We start from the raw sequence: 20,701 nt of genomic DNA, 5'->3' as shown, positions 1-20,701 counted from the left end.
GACTGTTGTCATGTGTCAAACTGATAAAATTATACAATCAAGATTCATTTATTCCATCAATATCTCTGGCTCACTGGCTAAGTCTATTCCATAAAAGGCAGGATTCAAAATAGCAAAGGTGTGGGCATAATCCTCACAGACCCTCTTCTTGCTGCTATTGGCAAGGAAAAGGGGAGTTGAGGGCACCCAGCATTGCTGCTGCTGCTGCTACTACTATCACCTGCTGGCACTTAATGTTTTCCATGTACCAAACACTGTCCCTAGGTACCTTTCATGCATTATAGCATTTAATCCTAACAACTCTATGAAGTATACATCATTTATATTCTTATTTTACAAATAGGGAATCTGTGGCTTGGAGAGATAACTAATTTGTTCAGTGTCATATGACGTGTAATCCTCTAATTCCGGAAGGATATTCTTAGCCATGTACACACAACCTCTCAGGTATGGCCATATTGTATGCCTTATAAAATCTGTTATTTAGAGAGAAGGAAGACTGACAGTGGCTCTTCTCTCCCTCCATTCCAAGCCACAATTGCTGTGATGTTGGAGCTGTGTGTGGCAGTGATGTCTAAGCAGAGGGAGTGGTAGGAATTGGGAAGTCAGTTTTCTAAACACTCTCATTTACTAATGAGAATAGCAAGGAAGAAAGTTTTACTTAAATAATCTACACGAATAATAGAAAAATATGTAAATTGACCATACTTCCACACACCACAGCCAATTTAGGAGGGAATATGTAAATTAGCGGAACAAAGATGGTGGTGGTCACGGAGCCAGCCGGAGCTGGCGGGAGGCTTAGGTCACCCTCAGCGACAGAGGAAGCCAAGTTTCCTACCCGCCAAAACCCACATCAAGGAGTAATGGGTGACAGCCACGGAGCAGGCCTGAACAGGCAGGAGGCTTTGGTCGCCCAGGCCGGCTGCCAAGGGAGGGTCCTGCAAATGGCCCTCAGCCCCTCACCCAGGCTGGCCAGGGCCCCCAGCAGGGAACCACACCCTAAAGGGGGTGTGGCCAGCCTGAAAACAGCCATCACTCCTCACCCAAGTTGGCCAGGAACCCCAGCGGGGACCCCCACCTCAATGTGGGCATGGCTGGCCTGAAAAACATCACAGGCCCCTTGCCCAGGCTTCCCTGTCCCCCAAGGGAATCCCCATCCTGATCCAGGACACCCTTCAGGACAAACCAGCCTGTCACCACCAGTGCACCAGGCCTCTATCTATACTAATAAAAGGGTATTATGCTAATTACACTGGGAGAACCTCCAGGAGACCTTCCGGACATTCTTCTGGACAAAGCTATGGCAGTGGGGCTGAGGTAGAAGTGGTTAGGGGCCAAGAGGGGAGGGCAGTTGTGGGTGATAAGGCTGTTGGGGGGGCTTTTGGGAGTGATCAGGCTGGCGGGGTGGCAGTTGGGGGTGATTAGGCCAGTGGGGAGGGCAGTTGGGGGCAAGCAGGCTGGCAGGGGGGGGGCAGTTGAGAGTGAGCAGGCCAGCAGGGGAGGAAGTTGGGGGTGAGCAGGCTGGCAGGCAGAGTGGTTAAGGGCAATCAGGCAGGCAGGCAGGTGAGTAGTTAAGAGCCAGCAATCCCGGATTACGAGAGGGATGTCCAACTGCTGGTTTAGGCTCAATCCCTGTGGGCCTCAACCGGCAGTTGGACATCCCCCGAGGGGTCCCAGATTGGAGAGGGTGCAGGCTGGGCTGAGGGACACCCCCCCTCCCATGCACAAATTTTGTGCAACAGGCCACTAGTAGATTATAAATTCAGTCAACAGTAGTGAAAAAGAGCACAATTAGCTAATTCTATCTTGTATCTAATAGTGGATCCTATTCTGTGTTCAATACTATGCTAAGAGCAGTAGCTATGACACCTGAGCCCCAGAAACCTGTTACCATCACAAGGCTCTTTATCACAGAGGAAACTGCCATACAGCTCTCTGCTGATGGGCCAGAGAATAAACTAATATTAACCAATGTGATGTGAGGAGGGGGAGGAATGGTTTATTCAAAACACATATTTTGCATGAAGAGAGGACTCAGAACCCCTTATTCTGTATTGCTCAGACAAAACCCACATCAAGGAGTAAAACATACCTAGACTTGCTGCAGGAAGAATGCTCTGGTACTAGAGATGCTTGTAAGTGTGATAAGCCTCCTGGTACACTAATGAGTGTCAAGATAATGAGTGCATGAGCCATCACCACCCAGGTTTTTGGTGGGACCTAGGGATCCAGTCGTGGTTTTTCTGAAGATCCTTTGAACTCTGTTTATATTAGTTGGACAAAGATTAAGTTTGCTGTGCACATAACATTTGTTAGAAATTATCAGTATGTTCTGTACCTGTCTACCTTCCATTTCTTGTATTAAAGGTCAGTTTGAAGATCTAACGCTCTTAGGGAGCAAATTATTTGCTGTCTTTTGAGCCCTGTCACAAAACTCATTCCTTACCCTTCCTTAAATAATCCCCACTACTTGCCTTTCCTCTGGTCTGAAATTCCACCATCAGGCTTAACATCTTTTTATGTTTTCAAAAGTCCTACTCTGAGAGGATGGTTCTCCTGGGAAGTTAATTTCATTCAATTTTTTTTTAAAGACGAATTAATTTTGCCCACATACAACAAGTTCCAACTCCAATCAGTTACTAGTGGCTGTCCTGTGGCATTGTGCTGTGAATGATTTTAAGGCTGAGTGTAGGTTCAGAGAGAAAGAATGCAATCATCAATTAGTAATGCCATCCCTAGAGTAATAGAGCCATTTCTGATAGTTCCCAGAGGTTTAGAGTAAGATCTCAAGGGAAGGGCTCTAAGGATGCACAACAAAAGAATTGTTGAGCATTGGGACTCTTTAGAGAACCCTGAAAATGATGATGGAAACCTGCCAGACACTTCCATTCGCTGACCCTGGCTTTCTATCACACATGGCCATCAGTATTCTTTACATTAGCCAATGTGTCCCAATTTTAAATAATGACAGTTTAGCTTTGCTTTTCAAACAAATATCTCTCTTAGTTGTGATATATTTTGCCTAGAAGACCAGAAATGAGAATATGTGTGTAGTAGAATCAAGCAACGGACTGCCAGCCTTCGAGATGGCCTGGTCCAAACCCTCCCTCTGTAGATGAGGAAACTGAGGACAGGAATTATTAATCAGCGATCTCTCATTTCCAAAAATTGTGGGCTTTACATTTATTTTAGAATTTTTATTTAATCAGTGTTTCCTTCCCTAGACCCAAGAATTAAATGATAGGCAAGCAGACAGCAGCTGAGGAATGTTGGGACCTCAGCTTTTGATACTAGCTGTTGGCTGGTATAGGCTCTGAAGATAGGCAAGCTTTAATCTCTACCTGTGAATGCATGAGCAAATAATATGACCCCGAGTCTTAATTCCTTATTCAAGAAAGAGTATTGCTATTATATGGTAATATAAAGTGCCAGACTCACAGTAAGCACACAGTCAGTTCAGACCCATTCCCTGGTGCTTTCTCCAAAGGCTTGTGCTCCCTACTTTTCTCAGGGGCTTGAAAAGGTGTCTAGCACTGGAACTGGGGCCTTAACCATTTATTTGAATTGGGGGTAGTTCATATTTATCTTCTCCCCTCATTTTAGAACTTTGACCTTGTCAGCAGACACTTCCAGGAAAAGAGATGTTTACCCAAAGTGTTATTGATTACTTCATTGCAAGGCCTACATGGTGTAATCTTAAAAAAACAAGTACATTGACATAACTCATTTTAAAAAATCCAGTATTCGTTAATGAATGGCTTTCCATCAATAACATTTCTTCATTGCTATGAATTCTTTGACTCGATCAGTGTCATAGTGGCCTGGAAAAATATTCACCAGAAAAAGTTTAATTATTAATATTAACTAATTAAAAAGACTATAAGAGGACTCTTCAGTTCCCTCAAATGATAGAGTACCTTCCATAAAAGTTTGTCTGAAAAAATGAAGACTGTTAGATTCATATATTTTCTTGCTTTCTTCAACTACATTAAAGGTCAAACTCTTCAGAGAAGTTTACTAGATGCAGGTAGGGAATCCTATTTCCAATCTATACATTCCATGTGCCCGGAGTACTAGTAAGAGGTAATGACTACTAAAATGCATATGGAATGACTTCTCTTTCTCAGTGCTCATTACTATCATTGGGTCATTGAAAATTGCTGGAAATTAACTTATGAAATGAATGAATGAAGAGAGCTAATATATTGAATCAATCCACAGGAAGACCTCATTCATTTTAGTCTTATTTTCACTTTGGTGAGAGAATGATACATTTTAAACTTGCATTTAAAATTTGATAAATGGCTTTAGATAAATCAAAAGTATTCATAATAGCAGGAATAATATTAGAACTACATTATTTAGTAACTATTGTGAGCCAGGCACTATGCTTGATGCTTCACACATATGACTTCATTTAATGTGAACAACTATCTAGTGCAATAGAACTTGTTTGCATTTTATAGAGAAACACAAATTCTGAGAGCTTATTTTCCCAAAATCACATTAAGCATCAGAGCTCAAAGTTGAACTCAGAATAGCTATCTCTAAAGCCTTCCTCTGTGTTAGTATAGCAAGTAATAGTGGTTTCTTTACTTACTAGATAGCTGCTAAGCATTATAGAAGCTATTAGTATAAGAAGGAGTAAGATGAAGATGACGAGCAAATCCAATACATGTGAGATATTACTTTTGCCAAATTAAGCAAACTAATTTTCTTAAAATTTCTTCAGTGTGGTATTGAACTCTTCTAATGTAAAGTTAAATAACCAAATCATCAAGTTCAATTATTTCAGAAGTTTCAACATAAGTACATGTAACTCATTTGTAGGCCAATGATAGATTTCAACTGCAGAATATATTGAATAGAAATGTCATTCACAGAATACAGTTTAAAAACAAGCAAAGATACATTCTAATACTTTTTAAAATTCATTATGATAATAAAAATACATCTGAAAATTTATGAGTGAATAAATATAGATTTCAGAACTATAAAGGGGGATTTCAATTTGAAAAATTTCCTGTTATACATATAAAGCCTCTTTTTCTCCCCCTGTCCCTCCTCCTCAGCCATGCAGCACTCTAATAGCCAGAATTATCTGGAGGAGAACTTAAGAGACATGTGAGTTTTATTATCAATATACTTTTATCTGAAACTTAAAATCACATTAATTATTTAGGGGGAGGGGAGTGGGACAACGAGATAACAAGAATGATGGTGGGAAAGGGTTCAATTCTATCTTTAACACTCACAGTGTCATGTTTCAGCATTAGCATTATGGTTGCTCAGTTTCTTCAGAAATCCACTTATGAAGAAGTACAAACCATAGTTGAAGAGTTACTAGATTTTGCAGAGAAATGCAAGAGCCTCAAGCTACATGAGTCACCTTTAGAATGCTCTTACCAGTTGGTATGTGAATCATCTTGTGACTTCTACCTTTCTCTTGCTCTCTCTCTCTCTCTCTTTCTCTCTCTCTCAATCAAATTGCAACCAAAATATGTTGTTTAAAGGAGGGCTCACTGAAAAAATTGGTTGAGGATTGTAAGGCAGCAATATGTACATATTCATACTTAAGATATAATCTTTATAGTTTTATAAACTTACTAGAGACCCAGTGCATGAATTCATACACAGGTGGGGTCCAGCCAGCCAGACCCCAATCAGCAGATTGGTATCGGGCCTGTTGAGAGGAGGAGACAGCAGGAGGTAAGCTGGCTGGCCCAATCTGATTAGGGCCGGATCAGGGCTGGGCCAGCTGAGGAGAGGGGCCACAGGCAATTGGCTGGTGGACTTGGGCCCCAATTGGGGTGGGGGAGCTGATTGGGAGTGAGGCTGGCCATAGGGAGGGGCTGTGGGGGGTGAGCCAGCAAACCCCATACCTATTGGTGTGTGGGAAGCCGATCAGGGTGGAGCTGGCTGGGGAGAGGGGCTGTGGGCCAATCAGGGTGGAGGGGCTGATCAGGGTTCAGCGGCCTAGGGGAGAGGCCATGGGTGGTAGGCCGGCTGGCCCTGCCCCTGATCAGAGTTGGGGGGGGCAATTGGGGGTGGAGCTGGCTAGGAGGAGGGACCGAAGGTAAATCAGGGTAGTGGGGACCCATCGGGGGCAGGGCCAGCTGGGGGGAGGGGGTGCAGGTGGTTGGCTGGCCAGCCCTGCCCCTGATCGGGGTGGGCAGTGATCAGGGGTGGAGCTGGCTGGGGATGCGGCTTCAGGGAGGTTGGCCTACTGGCCCCACCCCGTATCGGGCTGGTTTGTTGGCTACAGTGAACATCATAGCGACTGGTCATTACCATGCTATGGTTGCTGCCTTGTTATATATATATATAGACTAGAGGCCCAGTGCATAAAATTTGTGCACTTGGGGGTTGTCCCTCAGCCCAGCCTGCACCCTCTCCAATCTGGGACCCCTCGGGGGGTGTCCAACTGACCGGCAGTCAGACATCCCTCTCACAATCCGGGAACACTAGCTCCTAACCGTTCGCCTGCCTGCCTGCCTGCTTGATTGCCTTTAACCCCTTCTGTCTGCCAGCCTGATCGCCCTCTAACTGCTCCCCTGTGAGCCTGATGGACACCTAACTGTTCCCTTGCCAGCCCGGTCGCCCCTAACTGCCCTCCCCTGCCAGCCCGATCACTCCCAACTGCCCTCCCCTGCTGGCCTGTTTGCCCACAACTACCCTCCCCTGCCAGCTATCTTGTGGTGGCCATCTTGTGACAATGTCAGGGCAGCCATCTTGTGACAACATGAGGGTGGCCATCTTGTGATGACATGGGGGTGGCCATATTGTGATGATGTAGAGTCAGCCGTCTTGTAATGACGTGGGGTTGGCCGTCTTGTGATGACATGAGGGTGGCCATCTTGTGATGATGCAAGGGTCAGACACCACCTAGGCTTTCATTAGTATAGACTAGGGGCACGGTGTACGAAATGCATGTCCCTCAGCCCGGCCTGCACCCTCTCCAATCTGGGACCCCTCGGGGAATGTCCGACTGCTAGTTTAGGCCCAATCCCTGAGCAGTCAGACATCCCTTTCATAATCCAGGACTGCTGGCTCCCAACTGCTCACCTGCCTGCCTGCCTGATTTCCCTAACCGCTTCTGTCTACCAGCCTGATCGCTCCCTAACCGCTCTCCTGCTGGCCTAATTGATGCCTTACTGCCCCCCTTCCAGCCTGATCGCCCCCAACTGCCCTCCCCTGCCATGACCTGCCTCCTGTGCCAGGACCCACCTCTTCCACATGAGCTTGCAGAGACGCTGGAACCTGCCTCGTCCACGTCACACAGAGCCGTGGAACCCCCAGTCCTCATTGTGATGAGTGGCCATCTGGCCCTGCCTCTGTTGTGCACGTAGCCATCTTTTTGGCGGCCATCTTGTGGTGGCCATCTTGTGATGATGTCACGTGTGAGGGTGCAAGGACCACCTAGGCTTTTATTAGTACAGATAGTTTATCAGGTCATCTCTAGGACTCTTGGAACCAAACATTCAAGGGAATGAATTATAGCCTAAACTGTCAATTTGTTCAGTTGGTTGCTTTGCCTCTATCACTAAACTACTATAGTCTAACACAGGGGTGGGCAAACTTTTTGACTCGAGGGCCACAATGGGTTCTTAAACTAGACCGGAGGGCCGGAACAAAAGCATGGATGGAGTGTTTGTGTGAACTAATATAAATTCAAAGTAAACATCATTATATAAAAGGGTATGGTCTTTTTTTTTTTTTAGTTTTATTCATTTCAAATGGGCCGAATCCGGCCCGTAGGCCATAGTTTGCCCACGGCTGGACATCTTTGTATAAAGGTTCCTGAGAAAACAAAGTACTAATTTTAAAATGTTTCTTAGAGAATATGTAAAAGAAGAAAGAAGTGAATATTATTATGGGCTCTTTTCCAAGTTAGTAAATAATCTTGAAATCTTAGGAATTACTATTGTTTTTTATAAACTATGTCTATCTTGTGATTAGCAAATTCTTGATAAACACTAACATATGCTTTCTATCATCTATCTATCTGTCATCTCCTACCTACCTATCTGCTTGATCAATTATTCTCATGACAATTTAAAATACAAATGAGTAGTTTTCTTCTTTCTATTTTTATTCCTTCCTCTAAAACCTACCTTTTATTAGACTGTATATATATTTAGAAAAATCATTAGTCTTATTAGAAACAGATTTTAAATGAAGTACTTATGTCAGTGGCCAGACTCACTTATTTTATAGTGATTTCTTCTTATTTACATTTCAAAAGCTGAAGATTTTACTCCTTTATCCCCCAAATCTTAAAACATGTCATTTGAAGTTTACACTATTCTACACATTTACTGCCACCCAAAGGTATTTGAAAACTAACATTTCCACTTGAATATTTGACACTAAATACACATTGCTTCAGAGTTCAATTCTTAATATAACTTGCCATGGAAATAAAACTAGGAAGACAGGAAAGCAAACTACTATCTATTTATTGGTAGATAATTCTCACTTAAAATATCTTGATTTCTTTAGGCCCTGGACATTCTGGATTATGTTTATTTTAATATCTATGAACTGCATGAAAATGAAGCAATTACATAGGAACGGAGAGAATAATAAATTCTATTTGGTCAATGTCCAACATGTGAGAATTTAGACTTAGAAACCTAAAAGACTTACGTACAAAAGAACTATGTCCAGGGACTATTGAATACAAAGTGTAACATTCTGCACTCAGTTGCCTATAAAAAAAAAATAATTTCTGCCTTGGCTGGTTTGGCTTGCAGTGGATAGAGCTCGGCCTGGGGACTGAAGGGTCCCAGGTTTGATTCCAGTCAAGGGCACATGCCCAGGTTGTGGGCTCGATCCCCAGTGAGGGCATGCAGGAGGCGGCCAATCAATGATTCTCTCTCATCATCTCTCTCCCCCTTCCTCTCTGCAAGCAATAAAAATATATTTTTAAAAATAATAGTTTCTTACTCTTCCTGTGGTTAGGAATGTAGAACCCACATGAGTCTTCTTTAAATTATTATTTCCTCCTACAGATGACCACCTTCTTAGAGCATATATGTAATAACCAAGGAATGGCTGACAAACATGTATTTTCTGACTGTTGCAATGTAAATAACACAGCAAGACACAAGTGTTTCCTATTAAATAAAAAAGATGATGAGAATTACAGGGAAATATTGCAAATTCCAAATCTTGAGCAGATCTGTGAGGTGAACAAAGGGAATCAAGTGTTAGTGAAGAAGAGGTAAGTCATTTCTCCTTGCCATTATCTTTGAAGCAGAGTATTTTCCAGTTTTGAAGACAGGTCTTTTTTACATAACAGCCTTTGAGAACACAATGCTCTATGACATGGAATTAAAGTGAAAATTTGAGCTACAATATGTTTTTTCTCCCTCTGAATGACAATTATGGTCTCAGTGAACTCAATAGGATATGGAAATGTCTGAGCCATGAAACATTAAAAGTGACTAGAACCTATAATGGACCCATCTCCTTAAAGGTTACATTAGTCAAACCAGAAGCAAATGATGTTGAAATGTATAGTCAAGCAGGTAAAGCATAGTAAACAGAAAGTACTAGAAACAGAGAGCAGGTAAGAGCTCAGGCAAGGGGCTGGCATTTGGGATGTTCATCAGGGGATATCAGGGATGGTATCCGATAGGCATGGACACAGGGTCTATCATTGGGACACTAGGAATAAGTAACAATTGTAGATGTCAGAAATGAGTTTTCTACACAAGAACTCTGGTTCTATAATTCCCACCTGGAGTGGACAGCATATGGCAAATGGGTAGGCAAGCTCATATTTTGGTTTTCTAGTTAACATAGGAGGAGTCTATATGTTGAGAGTAGTGTGTTAGCAAGTGGCTGGGGTTTAGAGTCAGGAAATCAATACCTAGAGAGGTAGAAATGACAAGATAAATGCAAGGCTTCAGTTCTAAAGGAATCCAGTTCTGGCCATCTTATCAGTACAGGCTCAGACACCAGGAATAAGGCAAAGATCTGATTGCTGGATCTAGAGTGCAAATCATGAAAGAAGTTTGATTTCAGGTTTTAGTCATGAAACTCTAGGCCAGTGATGAATGGGCAGTCAGGGTGACAATGCTGAATAATGCTAATTCTTTTAATTCACCCATAAAAGAGCAGAATTGCTCCAGCAATTACTGAGCCTTCAAGAAAGAATTAAGTGTCCTCAGCCACGTAGGGAGAAAGGATGATGGAACAGAAATTGGATAGGGTCCCAACTTGTCTGACATTAAGGGCAACTAAATGGGAACGGAAAAATGGCTACCCATTTAATGTAGCTAAGAATTATAGAATCAGATTTGGGTTGAACTTTCAGAGATTAAAAATTCCAACCAATACTCAGGCAGCGAATTTAATCTCTTCTTGAATATTTATAATAAAGTCAGTAATTAAGGGGTTATTTTATTTGCTAATTTTCTACTACTTGCCTCATAATTATAAGCCAAGAACTTGATTAATTCTCAACCAAGGAAACAGTAATTTACATCAAAGCTGTAGAAAAAGTCAGCTACTTTGGACTGAAAAGGTAGCACAACTTTCTTAGTCTAGAAAGAACTTCTAAATTTAATTCCTCTGTACTCATGTACAATTCTGCATTTATAATTCAGTTTAGACTATTGAATTTTCTAATTTCTATGCTTATGTAAGAGTGAAAAGTTTTGATTACTGATTCCCTTTCCCCATCACCCCATAGGTACACTTGGTTACCTCATGGGCACTCGAAATGTCTGACTAACTTCACAGTAATCTATCCATTGTGAACATTTGATGCATTTAAGTATAGTGCTAGTTCATATTTTTCACACCATGATATTCTAGATGTTACAGGTTAACAAAACTAAGTGAACCCTAAATTTTTTTAAATATATTTTTATTGATTTTAGAGAGGATGGGAGAGAAAGAGAGGGAGATAGAATCATCAATGATGAGAGAGAATCATTGATCAGCTGCCTCCTGCACACCCCCACTGGGGATTGTGCCCTTGATCAGAATTGAATCCAAGACCTTTCGGTCCACAAGCCGACACTCTATTGACTGAGCCAAAACTGGCTAGGGCAACCCTAAATTTTTTAAGAAACAGCATCTGCACATGTTCTTGAACTCCAAAGAACACAACTTCTGGTTTGTCAAATTACAGGTATATTTATGAAACTTCTAGAAAGCATCCATTCTTGTATGGACCCACTATTCTGACCATGTCTGCTTGTTATGAAACAGCTGTTCAGTCATGTTGCCAAGAAGAAAATAAAACTGAATGCTTCCAGATAAAGGTAAGATACTCATATGTCAACTGTTATTCAGGGCCTTGCTATGGAAAGTGTGGGCTGTGGACCAACAGCATATGCATCACCTGGAAGCTTGTTAGAAATGCAGAATCTGCAGCTCTTCTCCAGACCTACTAGATAAGACTTCATTTTAACAAGGTGATGTGTATAGTCATATAAATTTGAGGAACATGATCTAGCATAAATATTACTCCATAATAAATATTTTAATATCTCAGTTACTGTTGCTACGTAACAGAACACCCCAAATTTTAGTGACTCAAAACAATCATTTTATTCTCTTGATTTCTGACCGGCAGAGATTCAGGAAGGACTCATCTGGGCACTTCTGTCTCATGGCCTTTCATGTGGGTATAGTCAGACAATGCTTGAGTCTGGAATTCTGAAGGGCTGAAACACAGGTGGGGGAGGGCAGGGGCGGGGGTGCTTCAACATCTCTTTCTTCTCATACAATCTCAGGGCCTCTCCAAGAATTCTCTCTGCTGTTGACAAAAGAATGCAAAAACCTGTAGAGAATTTTTAAAAGAATTTATTTGAGCCAAACTGATGACACTGTCAGGAACCAAAATCTTAAATGCTTGGGAAAATGGCACTTTGGCAGTTTCAAACATTGGATAGTTAACAAGATTATAAAGCATTTCAAAGATGTTAACATAGATGTACAGAAACAATGGACAGGACTTGATTAGGGCAAAGATAAGCATTTTGCTAAAATGACAGCCCACTATAATGGGCCCAGTTAGGAAGCTGTGATCAGATCACCCTGTGAGGTTATTTTTGGTGAGATTTATTATAGCGTCTCTTCATTGCCCACAATGCCTTAATTTGTTTGGGCTTCCTTACAGCATGGCAGCCTTGGGCAATTCCACTGCTTGCCCATGGCCAAAGTCATTAAGAATGAGTATTCTAGTGGGTAAAGCAGAAATGATATGCCCTTTCAAGACCCAGACTCAGATGTTACTTCTGCCATACTCTGTGGTTGAAACACCATGAAAACTCATCAGTTTGAAGGGGACAGTATGTAATAATCTTGTAACTTTTGATGGGAGAACTGTCACTGTCTCACTGTAAGACGAGCATAGGATAGAAAACATTGCTGTAGTCATCTTTGGAATGTACAGTCAGCCACACTTAATTTTAACCATGTGGCATTTTGTCCTTCATTAAATTATGTATAAATAGTTGTAAATGTGATTAATATCATGACAAAATATGTTTTGTGTGTGCAAATTAAAGGTTCTAAATATCAATGTACAATAACCATTTTTTCTAGAGGAGGCACCAGATGGACTTTCCAAAGGTTGTGATGAAATGAGTAGTAGTTTGATAATCACGTTGATGAATTCCTCAAGGCTAAATGCAGTGCCGCTTCTTCCTTGCTGTTTTCTTTTTTAATCTTTTCAGTGAGATGTTATCTCATATTCCTCTAAACTTCTATTTCTCTATTCCTTTACACTGTTTCTCCTATTGAGCTCTTCATTGTCTACCATGTACAAGAAATTAAATTATATATCTAAAGAGTTTCTGGCATATGCTAATATGCAATAATTATAGCTATTATCATTAAACTAGAAGCCCAATGCATGAAATTTGTGCACTTGGGGGGTCCTTCAGCCCGGCCTGCACCCTTGCAGTCCAGGAGCCCTCAGGGGATGTCCAACTGATGGCTTAGGCCCGCTGTGGGGAACTGGACTAACCTGGCAGTTGGACATCCTTAGTGCTGCCGTGGAGGAGGGAGAGGCTCCCGCCACTGTCCCTGTGCTTATCAGCCATGAACCTGTTTCTTCCCCCTGGTGCTTAGTGTGCGTCATAGTGACTGGTCATTCCACCATTCAACCAATTTGCATATTAGCCTTTTATTATGTAGGATATATAAAATATATATATATTACCTTCCTCTTCATTCTTTCTCTTAGTGAATACCAATTCTTTCAGAAGCCAATTCTGTATTCCTAGCAGGACAGTCTTTTTTTTATTGCTTTTGGTTTCATATTAATAAAAAACAAAAAGTAAATGATACACAAACTTATGTTTCATTACCTGGTATTTCTGAAGATTGAGAATTTTCATGAAAATGCATTCTCAAGGTAACTTGGTGCTTACTATTTTAAGTTACAAAGTTTTCTTAACCTTAACCCTTGCAATGAAAATTTTTCTTTCATGTATAACATGCCTCTATAATGTTAGGTATAAGCAAATTTTTTTAAGTTGGTTAAGAGTTCTTTTCTCCTCTACCTCGTTTTGTGATATTTAGAGTTGCTACTTCCAAGATGTCTATTCCTAGTAGTTCTGGCTCCCAACCTCAGAAAAAATTACATAACCAATTGTGCAAAAGTTGTATCTGTGATCAGACACAACCTTATGAACTAAGTATTCAGAAACTCTCTTATAAATAAACTAGAGGCCCCAGTGCACGAATTCGTGCACGGGTGGAGTCCCTCGGCCTAGCTGGTGATGGGGGGCCAACCGTGGCCTTCTTGCCCAGTCTCTAAGGGGGCCGATCGGGGCCAGCCAGCCAGGGGGAGGGACCATGGGAGGTTGATTGCCACAGGAGGTTGGCTGTAGGAGAGCACTGACCACCAGGGGGCAGCTCCTGTGTTGAGCGTCTGCCCCCTGGTGGTCAGTGTGCATCATAGTGACTGGTCAACTGGTCATAATGGTCACTTAAGCTTATATATATATATATATATATATATATATATATATATGTGTGTGTGTGTGTGTGTGTGTGTTTGTACTTAATTTCAGATGTGTAGTATTAAAGATAAAATTATATTTATAATTAATTATAAAAATATAATTATAATTATTGTGTCAGTTTTGTGGTTTGAATATTTCCTTTGTATATATTTTCTAATTTGTTCTTAAAAATAGTACTGTAAGGTGCAGTTACCCAAAGTAAAAGTATTATGTGGTCAATATAATGTTTTCAATGAAAATATAGACCTCTTCTAAAATTTTAAACTATTACATTCCCACCACTCAGAGATATCAATTTTGGTATTTTTTTTCTTTAAAGATTTTATTTTGTATATTGTGCAATCACACTAAATATAGAGTTTTGATAGAGATTTAAACATCTTACTTTTTTTTAAAAAATATATTTTATTGATTTTTTACAGAGAGGAAGGGAGAGAGATAGAGAGTTAGAAACATAGATGAGAGAGAAACATCGATCAGCTGCCTCCTGCACATCTCCTACTGGGGATGTGCCCACAACCCAGGTACATGCCCTTGACCGGAATCGAACCTGGGACCTTTCAGTCCGCAGGCCGACGCTCTATCCACTGAGCCAAACCGGTTTCGGCAAAACATCTTACTTTTTATTAGCAATATACATCTTTTAAAAAATAATGTGCTATTATTAAGTTAACCCCCTTTCTGCTGTAGAAACATTTTGTCTCCAAATTTTTGCTATCATAAAATACATTTTTGAACAATTTTGTTTTTATTTATTTAGAAAAGTATATTTGCAATAGTTTCAAAAGTAAAAATCCTGAGTTAAAGAATGAACATATTTGGGGAGACTTCATTAATATATATTGTAAAACTAAAACATATATTATAGATAACACTTGGAGACATGTCCAAAATGACAGAGTTAGTTACTTGAATAAAACCAAAATACAACTGTAACACATATCAAATATACTCTAGTGACTTTCCTTTGCTCAGTTTCTTGTTCTCATTTATATTCCAAATGTTAGATCACTGGAACAAGTGATCTCTGCTGAAAAGAGTTGCTATTTTATAAAACAACAACAACAACAACAACAAAAGCCCCCAAAATTATGCTGTTTCATTTGGCCTCTTTTAAATATGACACTAAAATTTTTCTAATTTTGAAGAGATACACAATTTTTACTTTTCTCTTTTCTTTACTAATGACGAAAGTAACTACCATATTTCCTTGATGATTTGTTTTTCTAATTACAGCTACAACCCATCAGAAAATACATTAGAGAAATATCTTTGAGGCATCACCATTTATGTGAAATTGGGACTAAATTCAACCACAAAGTAGCCAAAGCAGTGTAAGTTACCTTTTCAGATTTGTGGACTTTGTTGTTGCTGGATCACCCTGTTGATTAAACTAATTTTAAAAATCATTTATTTTTCATTTAATAATGTCTCTCAGTACAGACCTGGTTCTTTTCTATACACATACGCTACTTGCCTTGCCTGTGCAATAGGGCACACAGGGCTGGGCATGAAATTGCACAGTTGTCATTTCTGCCCATTATCTCCTGCTTCAGTTTTCTCCATTTGCTCACCCTTAGTCTCTTCCTCAGTGCACAACTGATTCCATACATACAGAAGCAGGTACTTAATTATTCTGCATGGTAAAGGCTGGAGGACAAAAGCTATTTTTTCTGGGAAGATAGGAAAACATTGGCTTCAATGTTACACAGAACAGAGGAAATCAGTGGTGTTTCTTGGGGTGGGAATGGAGGAGGATGAGGCGGGAGAAGAATTTGATGTTATCCAATATGCCTCTTTTCTGGCCTAGATTGTGTTTCTGTCCAAGTTGACCCCTAAAGACATTCATCTGCCTTATATTACCTTCTTCTCCAATTTAGGACAACATTGGGCTGCCCAGAAGCTCAGTTCTCCTTCCAAGGCAGGCCCATTTTCCCTATTTCCAGATAAATTTTAGGGATATTGCTCAGTTGGCAACAGAGAGAGGCAAGGGAGACCCAAGCCTCCTGTAATTGTCTTTGTGATGAAGACTTTTACTTGCAAAATCAGGTCAGATAAATATCCAAATAACTTCTCTAAGCAGCTCAACTCTTTAAGCAATAATTTAAATTATTAAAATAACTATATTATCCATGATTATCAGTTGAATCATATTTGTTTTGTGACTTAGATATTGTATGACTCTGGGTGCCATCATTGAAGAAACAGAAAGCATTTAAAATATTCTCTTCACCCTACATTTACAATGTGTTTCTATCCTTTTGTTACTCAATGAATTAGAACTAACTTTAGAAATAATCAAATTCACAATGTTGTTTAAAATGTACCTTTTTTTTTTTTTCAGGGAATTGGTTCTGTTGACTAAAAAACAACCTAAAGCTAACTTTTCTGAAATTGCCAAACTGGCTGCTGATATTAAAAATCTTCATCAGACCTGTTGTGAAGGAAATGCAGTAGCATGTGTATTTGGCAGGGTAGGATCCTCTGTCTTCTCAAAACTCACTCTGGCCTTTAAAATACTTACAATTCTTAACATAGGGGAAGAAGATTGGGGGAGGATGAAGAGGTTAAAGGGGGTCAACTATATGGTGGTAGACTTTGGGTGATGAGCATACAATGCAATGATGTACCATAGAATTGTGCACTTGAAATTTGTATAGTGTTATTAACCAATATCACCCCAATTAGTTAATTTAAAAACCTTGTATTGCTTAAATAAAGGTGATAGTGGTATATAATGAATCTGTAAAAGTAATTATCCTTTATCAGATTTTGGCTTTTAGTTATGCCAACTTCTAGATAATGAATTAGAATTTTTTTTCCTTTTGAATTTTTTGACATAAATTAAATAGTATTGAGACTTACCTTTCTGTGAAGGTTTGAAAGAACTTGTCTGTGAAATGAGCAGGGATGAAGATAGAAACCGGTGTGACAGTTTTCTCTTACCTCTAAGATTCTTTACATATAAAGATGAACAATTCTAGAATGCTTTTCCTCTTCTTTTGTTTCCAACTAACTTCTATATGTCCTTTAAGATTCAAATTATTCAAGATCTTCACACTACAAATTGCTTTTTTCTTCCAAAGTATCATATATATACACCTTTTTTTTACAATTTCTGTTATAATGCATTATTATTGTTTAATTGTTTGACCCTCCAACTAGATTGTGAGTTGCTCAAGTGTAGAGACTAGCTTATTCATGCACACACACCATTATTTGTGTGTACATATGTATGGATAGGTAAATGTATGTAAGTATACATAATAGTAATATTATTGTAATACTAGAGACCCGGTGCATGAAAATCATGCACTCTGGGGAGGGGGATGGGCCCTCAGCCTAGCTTGTGCCCTCTCACAGTCTGGGAGCCCTTGGGGAATGTCCAACTGACGACTTAGGCCCACTCCTCATGGGGAGTGGGCCTAAGTCGTCAGTCGGACATCCTTAGTGTTGCCGTGGAGGTGGGAGAGGCTCCTGCCACCACCACTGCACTCACCAGCCATGAGCCCAGCTGTGGGAGCACACTGACCACTAGGTGGCAGCTCCTGCATTGAGCGTCTGCCCCCTGGTGGTCAGAGCGCATCATAACGACCAGTCTTTCTGCCATTCGGTCAATTTGCATATTAGCCTTTTATTATATAGAATATATAGTAAATGACAGAGACAAATGTCTCCTAAATTGAGAGCTTACAACAATAGCAACAATAGCAAGACAATAAAACTCTTCATTTGTATTTTGTTGACCTAAACATGGAAACAATACTATGGCTTATTTAAAAGAGATTGTGACACTTGAGTAAGATCAAATAGAGAAGCTTTTCTAATTAGAATGAGTCACTACAAATGACTTTTTTGGTCTTTCAGTTTGCCAAGGGTAAAGCAATATAAGGTGGGAAGTTTTTATCTTGTGTTCTATTAATAATAATAAATAGATTGATTAATTAATTAATTAATAAGTTAGAATGAAGTCATCAAAAACAACTGCTCCCTTTTCTGTTTTAGAGCCAGCTTATGAACTATACCTGCTCTAAACAGGCTCTCCTATCCAGCAAGATCACTCCATGCTGTGCACTGCCAGTGCCATTCAGAGGGGAATGCATTATCAACTCTGAAAATGACAATAAACCTCATCTCTCATCCCTGCCACTCAGCAGGTTTACGGAAGATGGATCTGTATGCAAACAATTCACTGAGAAGCAGGATGATTTTCTACAAGAGTAATACATATTTTTTTTATAAAATATTAATGATGGAATATTATATTTATAGATTATTTAAAATAGTATATAAAGTTGTAAACTTAAATGATGACAGTGGTTAGCCAATGATGTGAATGAGCAACTAAATGGGAACTGTGACCAGCAGGAGGTGCTTTGTGGAGTCCAAAGTTGGCAGCTACTACAGAACTCCAGCCACATGTTACCATATTGGAATGCAGGCTTTGGGGGGTTAGGTCTACTGCATTTTGAGAGATTCTTGGAGTTTCTTAATTTTTAAATGTTGACAACTAATACAGGAACTTTTTAAAAAATGCAGTGGAGGTCAAATGTTTGCTCTAATGGACTTAGAGTCCTCTAAGTAAGAGCTTCAGAATTATATACCTGGTCTTCTATTTTATTTTAATTATTATTTTTTAAATATATTTCTTATTGATTTCAGAGAGGAAGGGAGAGGGAGAGAGATAGAAACATCAATGATGAGAGAGAATCATGGATTGGCTACCTCCTACTGGGGATTGAGCCCACAACATGAGCATGTGCCTTTGATTGGATTTGAATCAGGGACCCTTTAGTCCTCTGGCCAATGCTATATCCACTGAGACAAACTGACTAGGGCAGCTATTCTATTTTAATTAATACTTACACCCAAAACCATAGTGTGGCATTTAAAGATTAGAGATATGGATGGAGTATTAATATCTCTGGTATCCATTCAGAAGCGCATATTAATTTGTGCATAAGACAAACTGACTTCAATATTATTGTATGGTTAAAATATTTTCAAGATCACTTTGTGAAATATTATTTGGATTTGTAGAAAGTCCATAGCTATATTTTGAAATTTATATTGGATATTGGCTTAAAAAGTAAGTGTCTCTTCCTGAACCTACTTATTCCTAAACTTGCATCTGGTACTGAAGAATTGATAGGCCTAGCTTTTTAGTGGTTTTCACATTAGACTATGAGTTGGGAGACTTGATTTCCAGTCCAGCTTTGCCATTTGGCATGTAGGTCAAGCCACGAAATTTCTCCAGGCTCTTGTGTTCCGACAGTAAACTGAGGTGGCTGGATAAGATGACTTCTAAGATACCTCCTGCATATATATTCCTTTGAATATATTCTAGACTCCAAATTTCCTTCCTTGTAACCCAGAAGAATGGGTAGATTATGCATGAACTACTCATGCTTGAAAGTTTATATGGAAAAGAAGGAAAGATGGTAATTTAATACCTAGCCAGCCAGCACTTCTCTTAAAAGAATTGTAATACTTATAAAATCTAGCCTCAACAATCATTGAGAAAAATGTGTTCTTACCCAAGTACTTAAATTATTTTCTAATGAAAGTAACTAGAGATCCTGAGCCAAGAACTATCAGCTAATTAGAGTATTTTAAGTTCAAGTTCTGGATCTGCCACTCATTAGCGCATGACTTATTTTAAAAAGTATTTATTTATTATTGTCTTTATTGATTTTAGAGAGAAAGGAAGGGAGATGGATATAGAGATAGAAACATTGATGAGAGAGAAACACCTATTGGCTGTCTCCTGCACACCCCCTACTGGAAATTGAGCCTGCAACCCGGGCATGTGCCCTGACTGGGAATTGAACCAGTGACCTCTTGGTTCATGGGTTGACAGTCAACTACTGAGCCACCCCGGCTTGGCTCCTGTGTGACTTAAAAAACATCATATATTTTATTGATTTGGTTTCCTTACCTCAAAATGTAGTCAATAAAATTACCTGCCAGCCTCCTAAGGTTTCTAAATGTCTTAAGGTCAGTTAAATATTGAATAAATTTCAGAATTATAAATGGCATTAGAGAGAAAACTCATAGCCTTTGAATTTTACTGTTTACTTTCAAATATGTTTCATATGGATACAGGTTTCTTTATGAATATTCAAGAAGACATCCAGAGTTGGCAGTTCCAGTGATTTTAAGAGTGGATTCAGTGTATCAAAAGTTATTGGAAAAATGCTGTAAATTAGAAAATCCTCTGGAATGCTATAGCCATGGGGTAAATGCCTTTTTATTGTTCAACCTGTTACTCATAAGTGATTACAAGCACAGGAAAAAATACAGTTCTGTTAGTAGTGCCATACTTTCGTAAGATGATTATACATGTTCTGGCTAATTTCACTACACGTGGACTATCACTGTCATCTAAACCAAAGGCCACATCATCATACCACAGTGATTCTCTGTGCAAGTCACTGTCTTATAGATTCTGTACGTCCTGGAAGATTTGCTACGCAATCTCCCCTTTAAAGTGAATGTCTGGCACAGTAGCAGATAGCATGACAGCACAGCCTGTTGGGAAGGTCGACTATTTCTACCAAGCAGGCCTGGAAACTGTTCCTATTTCTGGCCAGAAATCATAGTGTTCATAGGCAGCAGCTCCTGTTATGCATTTGACATGAAAAATACAGGTGGCCTTACAAATCTGATTGTTCGATTGTTTTTGGGGGGGTTATCAGGAAACA

At 39.8% G+C, this 20,701-nt stretch overlaps 1 protein-coding gene across 3 annotated transcripts in view; it reads left to right on the top strand.

Moving 5' to 3' along the window:
- The first annotated feature begins 3,934 nt into the window (after positions 1-3,934).
- The window catches only part of LOC139006911 (alpha-fetoprotein-like), a 31,495-nt gene continuing 14,728 nt past the window's right edge, over positions 3,935-20,701 (top strand). Inside the window, exons 1-9 of one of the 3 annotated variants that reach the window (XM_070409742.1) lie at positions 3,935-4,030; positions 5,076-5,127; positions 5,274-5,415; positions 9,018-9,229; positions 11,150-11,282; positions 15,234-15,331; positions 16,342-16,471; positions 18,003-18,217; positions 20,103-20,235. In XM_070409742.1, coding sequence (XP_070265843.1) covers positions 3,946-4,030; positions 5,076-5,127; positions 5,274-5,415; positions 9,018-9,229; positions 11,150-11,282; positions 15,234-15,331; positions 16,342-16,471; positions 18,003-18,217; positions 20,103-20,235 — 1,200 coding nt within the window. In that variant the 5' untranslated portion in view covers positions 3,935-3,945. Of the gene's footprint in view, positions 4,031-5,075; positions 5,128-5,260; positions 5,416-9,017; positions 9,230-11,149; positions 11,283-15,233; positions 15,332-16,341; positions 16,472-18,002; positions 18,218-20,102; positions 20,236-20,701 lie in introns of those variants that run through there. The other 2 variants (XM_070409758.1, XM_070409749.1) reach the window with 2 other exon arrangements.

Source organism: Myotis yumanensis, unplaced genomic scaffold, assembly GCF_028538775.1.
Source record: "Myotis yumanensis isolate MYYU_CA2020_CCGP unplaced genomic scaffold, mMyoYum1.0.hap1 SCAF_1, whole genome shotgun sequence".
Classification (NCBI taxonomy): Eukaryota; Metazoa; Chordata; class Mammalia; order Chiroptera; family Vespertilionidae; genus Myotis; species Myotis yumanensis.
The sequence above is the reverse complement of the archived record's forward strand: the minus strand, read 5'-3'. Positions and strand labels throughout refer to the sequence as shown.